The sequence below is a fragment of the Stenella coeruleoalba genome (assembly GCF_951394435.1).
Source record: "Stenella coeruleoalba genome assembly, chromosome: 16".
NCBI lineage: Eukaryota > Metazoa > Chordata > Mammalia > Artiodactyla > Delphinidae > Stenella > Stenella coeruleoalba.
The window spans coordinates 48,834,791-48,852,075 of record NC_137162.1 but is presented as its reverse complement, the minus strand read 5'-3'; the positions used below and the strand labels follow the sequence as shown (position 1 = coordinate 48,852,075).

Below are 17,285 nucleotides of genomic sequence, written 5' to 3'. Positions count from 1 at the left end.
CAGTCACAAAAAGACAAACACTGTATGATCTCACTTATGTGAGGTCCCTAGAGCAGTCGAATTCATAGAGGCAGGGAGAAGGGTAGTGGCCAGGGGCCGGGGGAGGGGGCGCTGGGGAGTTAGAATCTAATGGGTACAGAGTTCCAGCTTCGCAAAATGAAAAGAGTTCCAAATACGGAGGGTGGTGATGGTTCCACAGCAATGGGAATGTGTTAAACGCCATTGCATCTGCACACTGAAATGGCTAAAATGGTAAACTTTATGTTGTATAGATTTTACCACAATTGAAAAAAGCAAAGTGGGACATTCCCAGTGTACAAGCAGACTACAGTACGTGTCACAAGGACCCGCAGGTGACATCCCTTCATACCTACATTTGTAGCAATGCCACAGAGCCACGGAGGCCTCCAGCAACGAAGTCCGTACAGGCCACACAATGAGGCTACACCCTGCAGAGCAGGCCTCTGAGTTCCGACCCTAAGGCTGTGCTGTGTTCATGTCCAGGAGGTGTGTGTCGGGAGGGTCTGGAGGATGGGAGGCAAGGGGTGGGGGATGAAGAGAGGGTGGGACAGCCAGAAAAGGCCTCCCAGCCCCCTGGGTCTCCTCCCACTACAGCATCTTCTGACTCAGGGGCCCTCAGGGTGCCACCTGTCCCACCCCTCCTCTCCCTCCTCACGCCAGGGGAACACACACATCTGTCGCTTGGAGCAGTGGGGAGGAGAGTAAGGGTTTGAGACTTAAATTGCCACCTGCAGCTGTAACCCCTCCCAGCCTCAGTTTCCTAGACTAGCTGGTGTGCGTGTGCCAAACTTGCTGATTGGCTGTGCAGACTGAGAGAAGGATGGTGAAGGCGCCTGGCACAGGGTAACTGCACAAGAAGTGTTCTATCTCCTTCCTTTTGGAAAAACAATGCAGGGCACATCACTCTGTTTATGGTCCCTAAGCGAAGCTCAACCAGACGGCCTTTAGCCTGTAGGCCCCGGGGAGATGAGGCAGAGATCTTCCATGGGGACCTTTGGTTAATAATGACTTGTCACCCAAAGATGCTCCCCCCATCCCAGGTGGACAAGGGACAGGGACCCTTCCTGCCACAGTGACCCCGGGGGCTCCCTGGGGGATGGAAGCAGTCCCTTCTAGCTCAGACCAGCTCTGACAGCTGGAAAGTTCCTGATTTCCTGTACCACCTCCCCCTTAGTCCAGGTCCAGTCCTGGTACCACTTAGAGCAGGCTGGAATCTTTGGCTCACATCAGCCCTTCCCCCAGTCCCAGGCCCGTCAGCTGCTCCTCCAGGGACCACCCACATCAGCTTGACTCCATCCCACCCGTGAGGCGTAACCCCTTCAAAACAGGACACACCACAGGACCACCTGCTCCCACTGCCCACCCCCACCGAGCTGCAGCTGACTCAGTTCTCAAATAGTTTCTCATAAGAGCTGCTGCTGACCTAAGAGAGCCCCTGCTCCACCTCATAGGCTTCTCCGAGTTTGGATCTTGTCCCTGATTTTCTGCCTAATCACACTTTTTCTCAGCAACATGGCATCCAAGAAACTATCTTCCTCCAAACCAACAAAGAAAAAGGAAAAAAAAACAGGAACCGGAATAGGGTCTGTTCTCCAAAACACTTCTCTTCCTGCCTGCCTTATTTTGGTACCTGGCACCTTAGCACGATCTTTCTAGCTTCCTAACTGGAAAACACAGGGCCCACTGCATCTCAGCAACTCTACTTTCTAGCAATCCAGCCCAGAGCAATACTGAGGCCCGTGCACAAAGCTGCGCCTTTAAGGGTGTGCATTCTAGCATCGCCTGTGAGAGCAAAATCGCCAGAAGCCACCCAATGAGGAAATGGATGCAGAAACCCCACCCTGCCGAAGGCTGTGCAGCAGGTAAGGAGAACAAGGTAGAACCAAGGGGACCCACACGGTGTGAAGGCTCCGAAGCAGCTCAAGTAAGAAGCACAGCACAAAGCAAAAGCTTCCGCTTTTGCAAAGCTCCGTGTATGCGCACATGAATGTCTGTACATGAGAAGTGGGATGAGCCCGGGCAAGGCCATTACTTACTTAGCTCTAGAGAGAAATGCAGGGGAGGGAGCATTAAGGGCACGTATTGTTCTCACCTTAACTGCCTAAGTTGTTTACCCTTTTTTTTTTTTTTTTTTGTGGTACGCGGGCCTCTCACTGTTGTGGCCTCTCCCGTTGCAGAGCACAGGCTCCGGACGCGCAGGCTCAGCGGCCATGGCTCACGGGCCCAGCCGCTCCGCGGCACGTGGGATCTTCCCGGACCGGGGCACAAACCCGTGTCCCCTGCATCGGCAGGTGGACTCTCAACCACTGCGCCACGAAGGAAGCCCTGTTTACCCTTTTTTTACAAGGCATATTCATTTTGTATTATTACTTATACAATAAAAATAATTTCAAAGAAAAAATCAACAAAGCAAAGAAAGCAGAGTGATTTACCCTTCCATGTTTCCCCGCTGCCTTTAGAATACTCAGCCTCTCCACCACCTGGGCCAGGTCCATGTCCCAGTCCCTGACCCCAGACACTAGATCCAGCCAGACAGAACTTCCTCCAGCTCTCTCACCCCTGGGCCCCCATATCTGCCCGCCTTGCCCTCCCCTCTGCTCGGCCCTCCTCACTCCATCAGGACTGAACTCCATTCTCAAAGGCCTTCCCAGGCTCTGCCGGGCAGGCCGAGCTCCCTGCGGCAGCTCCAGTGGCCGTCACAGCACGGCCTCCATCGCGACCCTCCTCCCCAATGAAGGCAGTTACCCTTGGGGCCAAGGGGACAAAAGCCATGCCTGCCACGCTCACCTCCAATTCCCCAGCACAGCACCTGGAACTCGGTGGGTGTCTGGCCGATGGAACTGGACTGATTAGATACAGGAGGCCTTGCTCAGTGGGCAACAAGAATCCACGGACCCCATGAAGACCAGCCTAAAGGAAGCTCAGGTGGGGGCAGTCGGACCCGCCCTCCGGGAATGGCGAGCTCTAGCCTGAGACCACCCTCCAAAGTCAGAGGACTGTGAGTGACAGTCAAACAAAACCCACCTCTGCACGTGCTTTAAAGTTGAGCCGGGATTACTATTACACTCTGTCTCCCGTGTCCCCTGCACAGACCAGGTTCCTCCGGGGGAATTCTTTGAAGTGCTGGAGAAGCCTGGTCCCTCTGAGGAGCAAGCTGTCCTGCTTCTTCCTTCTGGAGGACGTGGACGCCCTGTAAGCCACGGCTTCCTTCCCCCATCCTGCCTGCCAGGAGAGCATGCTCACGGCACTCCTTACCAGCCTCCCAGCCAGCGCAGCCACTGTAGCCCTGTCTTCATTTTCTGACTGCCGCTGCCTCATGAGAAGACTCTGCAAACCCTCTCTAGATGTGTGCAGAAAATAAACAAATAAGCAAACAGGTAAACAAGGCATCCCAAAACAATTAAACCAAAAATCACGACAGCATGCCAGGCCCACGTGCAGGCCCCTGCCCTGGACCAGGAGGCTTGGGGCGAGACGCAGGCAAGCCCTCACAGGTACCAGGTCAGCAAGGGATTGGATAAACAGAGGCCTGGAGAAGAGACATAATGCCACTTATAGCGAACGTGGCCATGTCAGTGTGACCCCTCCATCTTCTGCTTTCAAGTGAACTTGTCACCGCTCTCAGAGCCTCCAGCAGGAAACATGGGGTGGGCAGCAGCCCCCCCAATCAAAACTGCCAGACTTCTTACAATGGAGAACTGGCCACACAATGTACAAGCAACTTCAATCCTGTCACATTCCAGGGTGACGCAACCAAAGAGAACAGGCTTCTGTTCCTAAGCATCTCACTGGACAGGAGAGTTCCCACGGAAGGGCAAGCCTTGATAGCACCACACACGCCTTGCATCAGAAGAGGAGAAACCCTGCCATAGACATGATGAATTAACCACTCACATGCTCCCGGCCAGGTCGCCTGAGACTGTGTGCCACAGCCCCTGCCCACCCTTCCCACTGACACCTTCCACCACTTCCAGCTCTCGGCGTAAGCTGCCAGCCCTCCAAACATTCCTCTAGAACATGCCGTGCTATTTTACACCCTGATGTTTTGCACACAGGTTTCCCCTACCTGGGATCTCCCTCCCCCTTCCTCTACCTGACGAAGCCCTCCTTGCTCCCAGCTAATTCAGAACCCACCGCCTCCCAAAGCAGAGTTGAAGGGGGCTGGGGGGCAGTTTAGGCTTCAGGGCTCTGCGATCACAGGCCAGCACTTGCGGCGCTGTCCTGGGTACTGAAGAGTAGTCAGACAAATGAGAAATGGACTGGTACCACAAGGAGCTCAATTGCTCTCAGATCCATCATTTCATTTTATTTCAACCTCCCAAGAACCCTCTGAGGTAGGCATTTTTATTATCCCCACTGCCAAAATGAGAAAACCAAGGATGAGAAAGATTTGTCAATGGGCCCAGAGATAAGGGAGAAAAAAGGCTGAGGCAGGAACGGAACCCAAGTTCCCCAACGTGTTCACCCACAACACCTCAGCGGCCACTATTAACCTCACACTGTGATATAAACATGTATTTTGTGTTTATTCCTCCTGTGAAGCTGTGGGGAGAGCTTTCTCAAGGGCTGGGCCCATCTGAACTCTCATCAGGCCCTTCCCCTGGGTACACAAGTGCTCCCTCCACACTTTCCAAGAAGGAAGGTGTAGACAGAAACTCAGCAGTCTGAACACATTAGTTCACTGGTGGGAGTGGAGGAGGGTGAGGTTTTGCCTGATCTTTGGACTCCATAGAAATCACATGTTACTGCCGTAATTAGGAATCTCATATAAAGAAACAAATGCTTCCTGGAAGAATAAATAGGCAATGAAGCACCCCCAAAATATAGATTCATTCACTCATATATCGAGTATTTATTGAGCACCTACTATGTTCCAGGTGCTGTTCTAAATGCTGGGTACACAGCGTCACTTAATAAAACACAAAACTCACATTCTCATTGGGGGAAGACAAACATCAAAAAGTAAGTAAATGGCAGGTAAATTCAATGAAAAAAATAATTCAAGGAAGAGGGAAGACGGTATCAAGAGGAAAAGGAGTTCCATTTTTTAATGAGTTGGTGAGGGAAGGCTTTTGGGGGCAGAAGTGCCCCAAGTGTTCCCACACAACACTTCACATCTTAGGGTATTCCTGGAGCCTTTCTGCCTCCCAAGACTCCCAAGGAGAAGGATGTTCTTAAAGCTGCTCATAGATGCTGTCTAGACACATCTAGACCAGCAAGACCCATGGTTCCCCTCCCCCAGGGCCCCGCTGCTGAGCAACCAGCAAAGGAAACCCACTTCCCAAGCCTCCAAAAAGGCTTCTTCAGAGCTGGGTGGCATCCACTGAGATTCCCTTTGTGAGAAGCAAAGGAAAACTTTTAAAGCATAAGGCTCTCGCCCTGCTATACCGCCGAGAACGTGCTTGGCCAGGATCCACCAGCAGTCTAGGAAAGAAGCACTATGATACCCATCTTACAGATCAGGAAAACCAAGGCTCTGAAGGGCACCCATAGCTTGCCCAGGATGCAGTAAGCAATGGAGCAGGGACTTGAATGTCATTCTTTTCTGATGCTTGAGTCTGTGCTCACAACCACCCGAACGTTGCCTCTCAAGGAGGTGCCAGGCGTCGCTTGGCAAGGGAAGAGGGGCCATCTCTGGCCAATGAGCAGACAGAGCTCTCATCCTGGCTGGAGATGGCTTCAGCCCGAGTGCCAGCCACAGCTGCCAGAGGGCTTCCCTGGCTACCCCCACCCCTCCCTTCCCCTGCCTTCCACTCCTCCCCATGCTTTCCCTGTCTTCTGGTCAGACACACTGACACTCCAGGTCCCTGAGAACACTCCTAGGAGCAGAAGATGCTACACGCAGGCTCCAGGCACATAGAATTGCTCTCAGGGCCTATGGCTTTCCAGCCAGTGCTGAAGTGACTGGGGCCAGAAGGAAGATAGCTATGATGTTCTCTCTTCACAGCAAAGGCATTTCTATACCTGGCAACGTTCTGCACCTTGACTAGGATGGTGGTTATGCCAGTGCACACATTTGTCAAAACCCATTAAACAGTACACGTCTAATAAGTGTATTTTATTGCATGCCGATTATGCCTCAACATGGTTCATTTCAAAAAATGAAGGAACTCTCCTGACATTGCTGGATCCTATTAGGAAAGAGCCCTGCTCTCCCTGATGGGAGGGTAGGAGATGGTTCAACTGAAACAATGAAAAGGACGTAATATTTCATTTCACTGGGTGTCGCGGGCAGGATCAGGATCCCACTTGGGCCAACAGTCCTCCCAGATATTTGGGGCCCCGTCTTGTGGGTGTCCTTCCTGGAATTCTAGTATTTAACAACAAAACCTGTTCCCTCTTGTATCCTGGGGCTGCAGAGGTCTGGAAAAGCAGGGGCAGCAGGAGAGGGATGTCGACAGGGCCACATTTGTCTTCCAAGGGGGCACTGTGGCACGACATGGGAAGAGGGAGGTGTAGGCCTGGCCAAGTTCCTGCTGTGGCGACTCCCTTGGGCCCCAGCTGCACAATGGGCCACGCGTGGGGGCCAGGGCAGCCTCGCCTTCCTGTCCTTCATCCACGCCTGCATCAGGCATCTCCTCATGTCCTCAGACGCACCATGGAATCTGATGGAAGGGTGAGGGAACTTCAGCGTTACTGAACTTTAATCTTCCAGCAAGTGCTACAATTTACGTGCCCCAAAGTACAGTCGCTTTATAATTAGATCGGAGAACAAACACAAAACACTCATCCCGGTAAAGTTGTTGTCGAACTTCTTGGTAGGTTTCCTAGCAATTAAACTCACTTGTTCATTTCATCTGGAAAAAGTATTTATTACTTCAATTTAAACTAATGCCATAATGATAGGCTGTGTGTTTTTTTTAATAGATCTTTATTGGAGTATAATTGCTTCACAATACTGTGTTAGTTTCTGTTGTACAACAAAGTGAATCAGCCATATGCATACACATGTCCCCATATCCCCTCCCTCTTGAGCCTCCCTCCCACCCTCCCTATCCCACGTCTCTAGGTCATCGCAAAGCACCGAGCTGATCTCCCTGTGCTATGCTGCTGCTTCCCACTAGCTAACTATTTTACGTTCGGTAGTGTATATATGTCAATGCTACTCTCACTTCACCCCAGCTTCCCCCTCCCACCCCATGTCCTCAAGCCCATTCTCTGTGTCTACATCTTTATTCCTGCCCTGCAACTAGGTTCATCGGTACCATCTTTTTTTTTTTTTTGAGAACGCTCACCATCGCAGTTCAGTCATCTGACTTCCTATGCCGGGGGCAAGAAAGGAGATTTCGTTGGCACAAAGCGTTGGTTAAAATAGCATTTGTCCAGTAATTCTCTTTCTCCCAGGGAGTTTCATGTCAGGAGGACTCGAGGGTGAGGACCAACAGCCGACAGGTGTTTGCCACGAGAAACTGTCAGGCTGTCCAGCTGAGAAGGTGCAACGGCTCACCAGAGCTACCTGGGACCGCGCAGTGAGCCTGCAGCGACGCCCAGCAGCTCAGCCCTGCTGCCAGGGAGGCCTGGAGTGTCCCCTGCAGGTGAGAGAGCTGACCCTTCCACAAGCACCAAGAATATAACTAAGATGTGTTCTGGGCCACAGCAGAGATGAACCAGCTCAGAGGCTAAGGGAGAACGGGCAGTAAAGGGGCCACCACTGGGTGCAGTTCCTGAGCAAGGAAATCTTCCTGAGTACTCAGCATGTGCTAGGCGCTGTGCTAAGCTCTTGGCGTGTATTAATGCATTTAACCCACACATCAAGCACACTGGGCGGAAATGATTATTTATCCCCATTTGACAAATAAGGAAACTGTTGCACAGAGAGGTTGAGTGACTTCTCTAATGTCACACAGCTATAGAGACAGAGCCGGGATTCAACTGAAGCAGACTGCTCCTGAGTCCTTGCTCCTAACCATTATACTCAAGAGTAATCCTGAGGAGGGGCAAACAGCCAAAGCTCTTTTGCCAAGACTCTACCAAGCCCTGAGCCCACACCCAGCCATGAGAGGGAATACTGACCACTGCCACTCCTGGTTCCCACACATGATTTGTTACTATCATATTGACCACTTGCCATGTACCAGGAACTCTGCTGGGGGTTTTACTCTGTAGCTCAGAAATTAGCATCCCTGTTCCTTAGGTGAGAAAGCAGAAGCTCAGAGAAGTCACCATGAGCAGTCAGTAGGAGGGAGGGATGGCAACCTCCACTCTTTTTTATTTACTTACTTATTTTTTGTACTTGAAACAAAACTTAAAAGATATTTTAAAATATGCAGTAAGAAATATATCTCCCATCCCCGTCCCAAGTCATTGTGTTTCCCTCCCTAACACAGCACTCCTTTATGACTGACTGTATGTGTACTCAGATACACACACGTGCGAGCTTGCCTTGACCCAGAGCAATACTGACACCACTGTTCTCACTTTGCTATTGTGAGCTAACAGTACCATGTGTTGGAACTATGGCTTCTTAATACATAAAGAACCATAGTTTTCCATTATATATATGTATCATAATATACTTAACCATTAAGGTTGTTGGAATGTCTGCAGTTACCAACAATGCTACAATAAATCCTTGTGCATTAAGAAGAGTCTACCTGAGGTGTTTGTTCCCCACAGCTTTGCCACGAGAACCAAGAGGCTGTGAGCAGAGCTGTGATACCCGGGCTTTGGGAATCAGACCTGGCCAACCCCCCTACTCACCAGCCATATGACCTAGAGCACATCCCTTTACTTCTCTGAGCCACAGTTTCCTCATATGTAAAATAAAGATAGTATACACCCACCTGGAAAGGTTGCCATAAGGATGATGTGAGCTGGAGCCTCAGTGCCCTGCTCAGAGTGACAGCTGGAGAGACGTGCGCTGTTACTCACTGATACCTGGGCCACCTGGGTTACTTGGGAAGTTCAGGCCTTGCCCCTGGCTTGGACTCTGGGTCTGGGATTTGTCCTCAGTCAGACCACAGCTCTTCTCTGTGCGTTAGTTTCTTCCCTTTCGTAGACAGCCAATGAGTCCGGACACAGGCAACTGAAGAACCAGAGCCCTCCAGAGATGGAGACCCCATGTCTATCCTCAGGTCTCTGGACTGGGCGTGAAGAATAGGACCCGAAGGCACCACCTGAGGTAGTGAGCTATGGCTCCCAAGGATTTCTGGGGACTCTGAGCTCATCAGTGAGGCCCCTAAGGCCTGCGTGGCCCAGAGCTCCAGCCTCACCCATGGCCACTGCCCACAACCCAGCCATACGATCTTTCCCCTCTCCACTGCCCCCAGGCCTTCCAGCATGCTTTTCCCTCTGCCTGGGACACGCTTCCTCCCCTCCTCCCCCAGTGCCCTTTGCTTGCCTATCTCCTACTAGTCCTTTAGACCCTTGCTTACATGCCACCTCTTCCTGGAAGCCCTCCCAAGCCACCATGCCACAGGCTGTGCAATCACCACCAAGAATAAGATCAGCTCCGTGGCCAGAGCAGAGCAGAGCAGTGTCAGCAAGGAATGTCAGGCCATGGCTGCAGGGAGAGGTGGTCTAGCATTGGGATCCAGGCACACCCAGGGGCAGGGCCTAGCTATGGATATCCAGGCAGGAGGACAACATTTGTTCTCAGTGCAGAGAGTGAGGTTTCAGCAGGAGAATATCTTTATGCCACTTGGATAGGGAAGGACCTCTTAAATGAGACAGGAAACAGAGCTACTTGTCTAAAAGATAAATAAATTTGAAAACAATACAATATAGAACTTCTGTGAATTAAGACAACTAACTGAAAGAAGGTATTTAACATCCCTAACTTACAAAAGAAAAGGCTCAGTCTTAAAAATAGGCAAAAATTTAAAACTACATACAGGTGTTCAGAAGAGCAAACAAAAATAGTGCATAAAGATATGAAAAGATTCTCAACCTCATCTTTTATCACAGCAATATAAATTAAAATCACAGCAAGATACCATTTCACATGAAAATCTTAAAAGTAAAAACAGTACCAGGTGTTGGTGAAGTTGGGGAGCTTTGAGAATGCTCATACATTGCAGAGAGCAGTGAACACAGATAGAAATTCTTTGGAAAGCAATTTGGAATGATATACTAAAGTGAAACATGCATACCCAATAGTCCAGCAATTCTGCTCCTTTGAGATAGACCCTGAAAAAATTCTTGCACACGAACACCAATAATCTTATCAGTATTATTTGTAATAGCAAAAACCTGGAAACAAATGCCCATAGGAACACAATGGATAATAAATCAGGTGATACTTTGCAGCAGTAAAAATGATCACATATACCCATCTGCATCAAGTGAACAGATCTCAAAAACCTAATATTGAATAAAAAAGAAAGCAATCATGAAAGTGTACAGAAGTGTTACTCCACATATTTAAGGTTCACAAAGAGGCCAAACTAAGGAATATGTATCTTAGGATCCATACTTGCATGATAAACTATAAAGAAAAGCAAGGAACTGGTTAGAACACAACCAAGATAGTGTTTATGTCCCCTAGGTAGGAGACGACACGATATGAGCTGGACACACAAGGGCTCCTACACAGTTTTAAACTGGTCTGGGTTCATGGGAGTTCACTTTATCACCATTCTTTTAACTTGACATATACATTGTAAACATGTGCAACTTTTAAACTTTTTAAAATAATTGTAAAACAAGCACGAATAGGAAATGGCCATACATTTAGAGCTTTAAGCTTTTGTTCCTGTGGAATCCCAGCTCCCAACCCCATTCCAGGCCTGCAAGCTGGCCCAGAGGCCAAGAGGGACCACCACACCCCAGAGATGCTGTGGAGGAAAGAGCCCTGGGGTCCTGACTTCACATCCCAGCCCTGTGCAACTTCAGCCAAGATACTCCACCCATCTGTTTCTTCATGTAAAAAGAGTACCTAGCAAAATAGTTGTGCATGGTAGGGACTCAGTGAATATTTGCTGAACGAATGAGTCAGAGATTTCTAAGATCCCAGTCATACGCCCCTCATCCAGATGTGTTCACCAGGGAGAAACTGTGCCTGCAGCTCCTAGCACATCCTCCTCAAGACACACACGAATATCCCAGAATTTGAAGTGGCAAGTCAGAAAGTTATCTCTTCGGTTCAATCCAAACTTTTGGTATTTTAATGTTACAGATTTTCTCTCCCAAATGCCAGCTTCTCTTTCATTTTTCCTTTCGCTGTCACAACAAGCACACAAGTATTTTTGATGGAATTTTACCAAATGGCACATCTTGCATTTTGTAAACCTTAAATACACAAACTCCTCTCCCACCACTCTGCCAAACTCTCTCTTAGAACGTGTTTTTGTCTCTCTGACCCTTGACTCTTGACTCAGATGCCCAGTCCTCAGGCTCCACCCAGGGAAGGACATGCCTTTGTTTAAAAGGAGGCTGAGGGGCAAATGAGGAAGGATCAGTCCTCACCTTGCAAGAGTGGGATCTTACATATGACATTCATTAGCAAGTGACTGACTGGACAAAGCTAGGGCATGCCAAGTCCATTCCACACACCCCATCCTTGGCATTAACTCTGTCTGGCTGGGGCTAGGAGAAGAAGGTTGGAGCCTAGCAAGCCCCGGATTACAGAAATAGGATGGTGCCTTGGCTAAGTGCATGGGCATCGAAGTCAGAAAGAATCTCTCTGAGCCTCACATTCCTCATCCGTAAAATGCAGCAATAATCCCACCTCAGAGAGTTATTAAATGGCTTTAATCAAATAATACATGTAAAGATACTTGCAGATCAGCATCAAAAAAAAAAAAAAAGTCACTATATCCCCAAACCACTTCTGTTTGACTTTGGAAGGAATGAAACAGTCTTTACACTCAATTTGCTTTCTAATTGGGCTCACTGCAGCTAGTGTTGCAGCGATCGGGTGGAGGAAGGGCCCTGAGGAGTTGTGGAGGCACCATTTGTCTTGGGCATATCAGCAATGTAAATCCACCCACGGCCCTCGGAGAGGCCAATGCCAGCCAAGCTGAGGGAGCATCCACACCCCGAATTCTTGGGGTTGCATCAAATAGCATGTGGGCTTCTACCGCCTTGGCTCATCTAACATGTTAAAAATGGGCCGGAGGTTGGGCTGTGCCTGAGGGGCAGGCCAAAACAAGTAACAGTGGTGAACGTTTTATAGAGAATGTTTGGGGTAGAAAGCCTGCCTCAAAGGTTGTCAAATCAGGGGGCCAATGACCAGGGAAGGCAAAGCCAGGAAGTTCTGCATAGTACCCAATGAAAGGGCACTGGCGGGCTTCCCTGGTGGCGCAGTGGTTAAGAATCCGCCTGCCAATGCAGGGGACATGGGTTCGAGCCTCAGTCCGGAAAGATCCCACATGCTGCGGAGCAACTAAGCCTGTGCACCACAACTACTGAGCCCGCGTGCCTAGAGCCCGTGCTCCGCAACAAGAGAAGCTACTGCAATGAGAAGCTCATGCACCGCAACGAAGAGTAGCCCCCGCTCACCGCAACTAGAACAAGCCCGCGCGCAGCAACAAGACCCAACGCAGCCAAAAATAAATAAATAAAATAAATTTATATTTTTAAAAAAAAAGAGCACTGGCCTCCAGAAAGGCTAACGCCAAATGGATCAGCACCTTGGACAGCGACAGCCAAGTGTAAGGCAGCTCTGAAATGCCCAATTCTCCCCTACCTTCCAGATCAGAATCTGCAAACAGGGCAGGATGTTGCCAGCCCGTCCCCGCAAACATGATGCTTCATGGAGCAATCACAGCGCTTTTATTGCTGAGCCTACATGCTTCCTCAGAATCCTTCCCAACACAGCATTCAAGGCTCAACCAATTGCTTGCGGTGGTCCACCAGAGGAAAGCTATTGGGTACCCTGTGTCTTTATAGAATTACTACTAATAAAGGCCAGTTTAGTTGAAAACTCACTTCAACCCTACCAAAGGTAGCAAAGGTCTCCGTGTCAGAAAAGAGGGGCACACCTTTTGGTTTGATTGGAGGGTCTGGGTGGGAGAGGAGAGGGGCAGAGGAGTGTGCCTACAGAATGAAACATCTGTTTCCTAGCTCACCTCCCCTACCTCAGAGGTCAGACTATTCAGTGTCCCTGTCTTTCCCCCCATTTCTCCTTTGTCTTGTGTGAAAATTGTTTGAAAAGTCCATGTCCGCATAAACGAGTTGGTTCATTCACACAGTGACAATTTCTTAGGGCCTACTGTGTGCCAGCCACCATGCTAAGCAGCAGAGACAGAGCAGGGAAGAGTACATGGCCCACTGTCTTGGAGCTTAGAGCCCGGGTGGGAGTAACTGCTCATCAAGGATTAGCCCTCATGAGTGTGTTGCAACAAGCTGAGAGCAGGCTGAAGGAAGGAGACGTGTGTCTGTGAGAGCATGTAACCAAGGAACCAGCTCTATGGGAAAGGGAGGAGTCTGCAGACAGGTGGAGATCAGGCGCCCTTCCTTGGGGACTTGATCCTTGAGCCAAGTGGGGGTAAGGGATGTAAGAAGAAGAAAACACAGAATTTGAGCGAGTGCCATTAGGTGTCATTTGGTCTTCAAGAATTACAGGAGCCCAGATGCGATAGGTAGGCTGGAGAGCTGATAACTGCTTCCTATGGCTGAGGTTCCCACCAAAGCCACCTTAAGGGCTTAGGAAGAACCAAGGTTTGAAGAGTTTCTATAGGTCAGAGCAAAAGGAGAGCAGTGAGGTGGGAAGGGTCTACAGACACTGGACCTTCAGTCCTGGCAGTGTCCACACCTCCCTACAGGATGCAGCCTCAGAGCAGATCCAAGGTCGGGGGTTGAACCACCAACACAAAGGGTTGTCAGGGGAAGGCTGGGCCACTAAGAGGTGCTATGACATGGTCTCAAACGCCTTCCCAGAGTCAGGGATTGAGCAGGGTTGGAAGGAGAGACCAACTCCTGGACAGAGTCCAGTTCAAGCGCCTGGAGCCTCCGGCTGCCCTTCTCCCCATCACCACCTCATCTTAATTTCAGCACAGTGACTCTCTGCTCTTTCAGTTCCTTCTGGAAGACTCTCAACAGCATATTTGCTCAAGAGCTGAGGACAACATTCTGGTCTTAGAGAAGCAGAGTATTTAGGCAAAGGCAAACATATGCTGGTTTCTCTTCTTAGTTACATCCTTGGCAAAGGAATTATTTCACCAAAAGAGAAAAACAGGACTTTCGAGGGTCCACCCCATTCTACCCTGGTCCCAGCTATGCAGCTGCTGACCGTCACCAGTCCCCCACACCCTTTAAAGACACGTAATGTGGGTGGCTGTGGCTATAAAAGGGTAGCATGGGAACTGCTCTGCATCTGACTGTGGTGGTCACATGAATCCACATGTGATAAAATCACACAGAAGTGAATACACACACCCAAGTGCATGTCAACTGGTGAATATGAGCAAAGCCTATGGATTGTGTCAAGGTCAAATCCCACTTGTGATATGGTATGACAGGCAAGATGCTGGAGCACACAGAATCTCTGAATTGTTTCTCATAATTGCATGTGAATCTCAATTAACTCAAAATAAAAAGGTTTTTTTTAGAAAAACGCATAAGGTGGAAACCATTTTATCTTGGGACTAGAAATGGTCTGTTTTCACAAAGCAGTCATAGAAAACCTAAAGCTATTTCCTCAAAGCCCACTGTTCTAGTTTCCTCACAAGCAAATTATGATTTTTTTTTTCATATGGGAGGCCTTCAAAGAAGCCATGACCAGCCATGGCCAGTGTCCCCAGACCCACACAACCCCAGCCTGGCTCCATGACATTCAGGGTGTCCCTCCCCCTGACCTTTGCCCCAGCCAGAAACCCTGAAACTGAGGGCAGATCAGGGCAGAGGGAGATAAGGAGCTGGGAAGGCTGGGAGAGCGGCCAGTGAGAGGGGAACACTTTGCAGAGGAGGCTTCCAGGAGGACCCATGCTGGCCAGCCTCCACCACTGCCTGCGTGCAGCCCTTCAGATCCCTGCCAGTGGTTTATTAATATTTTATTGAAAACTCTTAAGATGATTCCAACTTCAGCTGTCATGATAAGGTGTTGTTGCTAGGCAACTTTAGCTCCTGTCTACAGATCTGTTTTCAGAGTTCCTCCCCCACTCACAAAGCTCGAGGTTCAGTCCTACCACCCAAAGACCCACCTGGCTCAGACCACCAACTGCTGTCCACACCCAGCCCACTCCAAAGCGCTCAGCCTCCACGAGCGATGGTCCAGCTCGCAGGTCTCCCAGTGCCTGGCCATGCCCCCACCAGAGCCCCAGAGCACCCCCTACCCCCAACTCACCGTACTCGCTGTCGTAGAACATGACGAACTTCTGCCAGCGCAGCTCTGTCACCAGCCTGAGCATGACATCATTGAGGCGCACGGGAGGTCTGGAGGCCAGCGTGTAGGCCTCGCCGTCAGGGCTGGGGTTCAAATGGCAGGCGGTACGTGGAGAGCCCCCTGGGTTGCGCTGGACAAAGAGGTGTGGGATGTGCATCGCATCTGTGAGGGACTGCAGGGCGTTGGCAGACGCACAACCGGTGGATGTGACCAAGGCCAAAATCCCCTGGGTCATGAGGTCACAGGCTGGAAAGAGAGGGGAGAGAGAGGGTGGGGTCAGCATGGGTGTGATGCTGCCCTGGCTTCAACTGGCACAGCTCATGCCAGGCAGCTCATTCCCAGGGTTCCAAGAAACACTGCCTCCCTCCAGGGACCAAGAACCCATGTCAGGCCAGGCCAGGCCAGAGGCTCTCACAGGCACAGTCTATGATGCCCTAGTGATGCTGCCAGCTAGATGTTCTTGTGTCCATTCAACAGATGAGAAAACAGAGGTCAGGAGAGGCAAAATCATTTGTCCTAGGCTACTCAAGCAGGGAGAGTAGAACAGGGACACAACCCACATCTGCCTGAGACAGCCATCAGTGCTACTGAATTAGCCATCCTGTCTCCCACTTGGGCTGTGAGCTCATTTTGTTGACCCATGTATTCCCAAGGCCACGCCACAGGCCAAGAATACACTGTGTACTCTACAATTGTTGGCTGAACTGAACTGATTGGGGCTGAGGGGAACGAATAACATCAGAAAGGGCTTCCCTGGTGGCGCAGTGGTTGAGAGTCCGCCTGCCGATGCAGGGGACACGGGTTCGTGCCCCGGTGTGGGAAGATCCCACATGCCGCGGAGCGGCTGGGCCCGTGAGCCATGGCCACTGAGCCTGCGCGTCTGGAGCCTGTGCTCTGCAACGGGAGAGGCCACGACGGTGAGAGGCCCGCGTACTGAAAAAATAAATAAATAAATAACATCGGAAAGCCAGGGAGAAACTTACCCCGGAGGATCCAGATTGTAGGCAAAACCCCCCAGGAACCCTAGGTCTTCTGGCCAAGTCCATTTGATTCATATCATAAAAATACTAGGTCAAACCCCAGAGGAAGCATTTGGTTCCAGAAGCCCAGGATTATTCAAAAGCCACTTGACAATAACAAAGGAAGATGCTCGTGCAGCAGCTGGGGCGCTGACTGCAGGTGTGTAGGAGGAACATGACCAGGTGCCAGCAGCTATTTCTAGGGTAGCTGCGCTCAGGGATCACCTTTTGAAGTCATCCAGCAGCCATGAGTTCCAGGAACCCCTTTTAGCCATACACTTAGACCTTTTTGGAACATCAGACCAATTAACAGAAAGATGCACCTCCCAACACTGCAACCCACTGCACCAGTTTTGAAGCAAACACTTATTAATAATGCTTTATGTGATGGCAGGAATGTGTGGAAGCAGATGCAGTTTCAAAACACAGCCTGTGAATGTCAGCAGGCCGTCTGCTGCAGACTTTGTTTTTTTTTCTTTAACATCTTTATTGGAGTATAATTGCTTTACAATGGTGTGTTAGTTTCTGCTTGATAACAAAGTGAATCAGATGGACCTAGAGTCTGATGGCAGACTTTTGAACAACTTTGACAATACGGTTCTTTCGGTTGAAAGCACCTGGGTTTATGTAATGCCTCCGACCAGGCTGGGAGGAGGAGATGGAGACCAGGGAGAGGAAATCCAAGGAGCAAGGTAGTAGGAGGCTGGAAAGGTGCGGGAAGAGGAAGACACCTCCAAACTTTCAAATACCAAAGGCCAGCTGCTCCCCACGCACGGACACTCACCTTGCACGTTCATGGGCTTCGGTAGGAGGACAACTCAAATGCCCACAACTCTCCCGGCTGAACCCTCTGCCTCCAAACACAAGGCAGGAGGAGGGGGTGGTTAAACAAGAGACTCTCTGCAGTCTCTCTTGAAGATCATGCAGCCACCTAAATGCTCTGGCCCCTCGCATTCAGGCTCCATGCGGCCAAGTTCACT

At 50.1% G+C, this 17,285-nt stretch overlaps 1 protein-coding gene across 3 annotated transcripts in view; it reads right to left on the bottom strand.

Annotated features, from left to right (window-relative positions):
- Positions 1-17,285, bottom strand: part of GRID1 (glutamate ionotropic receptor delta type subunit 1) — a 663,206-nt gene that overhangs the window by 517,456 nt on the left and 128,465 nt on the right. For all 3 annotated transcript variants that reach the window (XM_079899987.1, XM_079899988.1, XM_079899989.1), the window contains exon 3: positions 15,248-15,532. In XM_079899987.1, the coding sequence (XP_079756113.1) occupies positions 15,248-15,532 (285 nt within the window). The remainder of the gene's footprint in view (positions 1-15,247; positions 15,533-17,285) is intronic.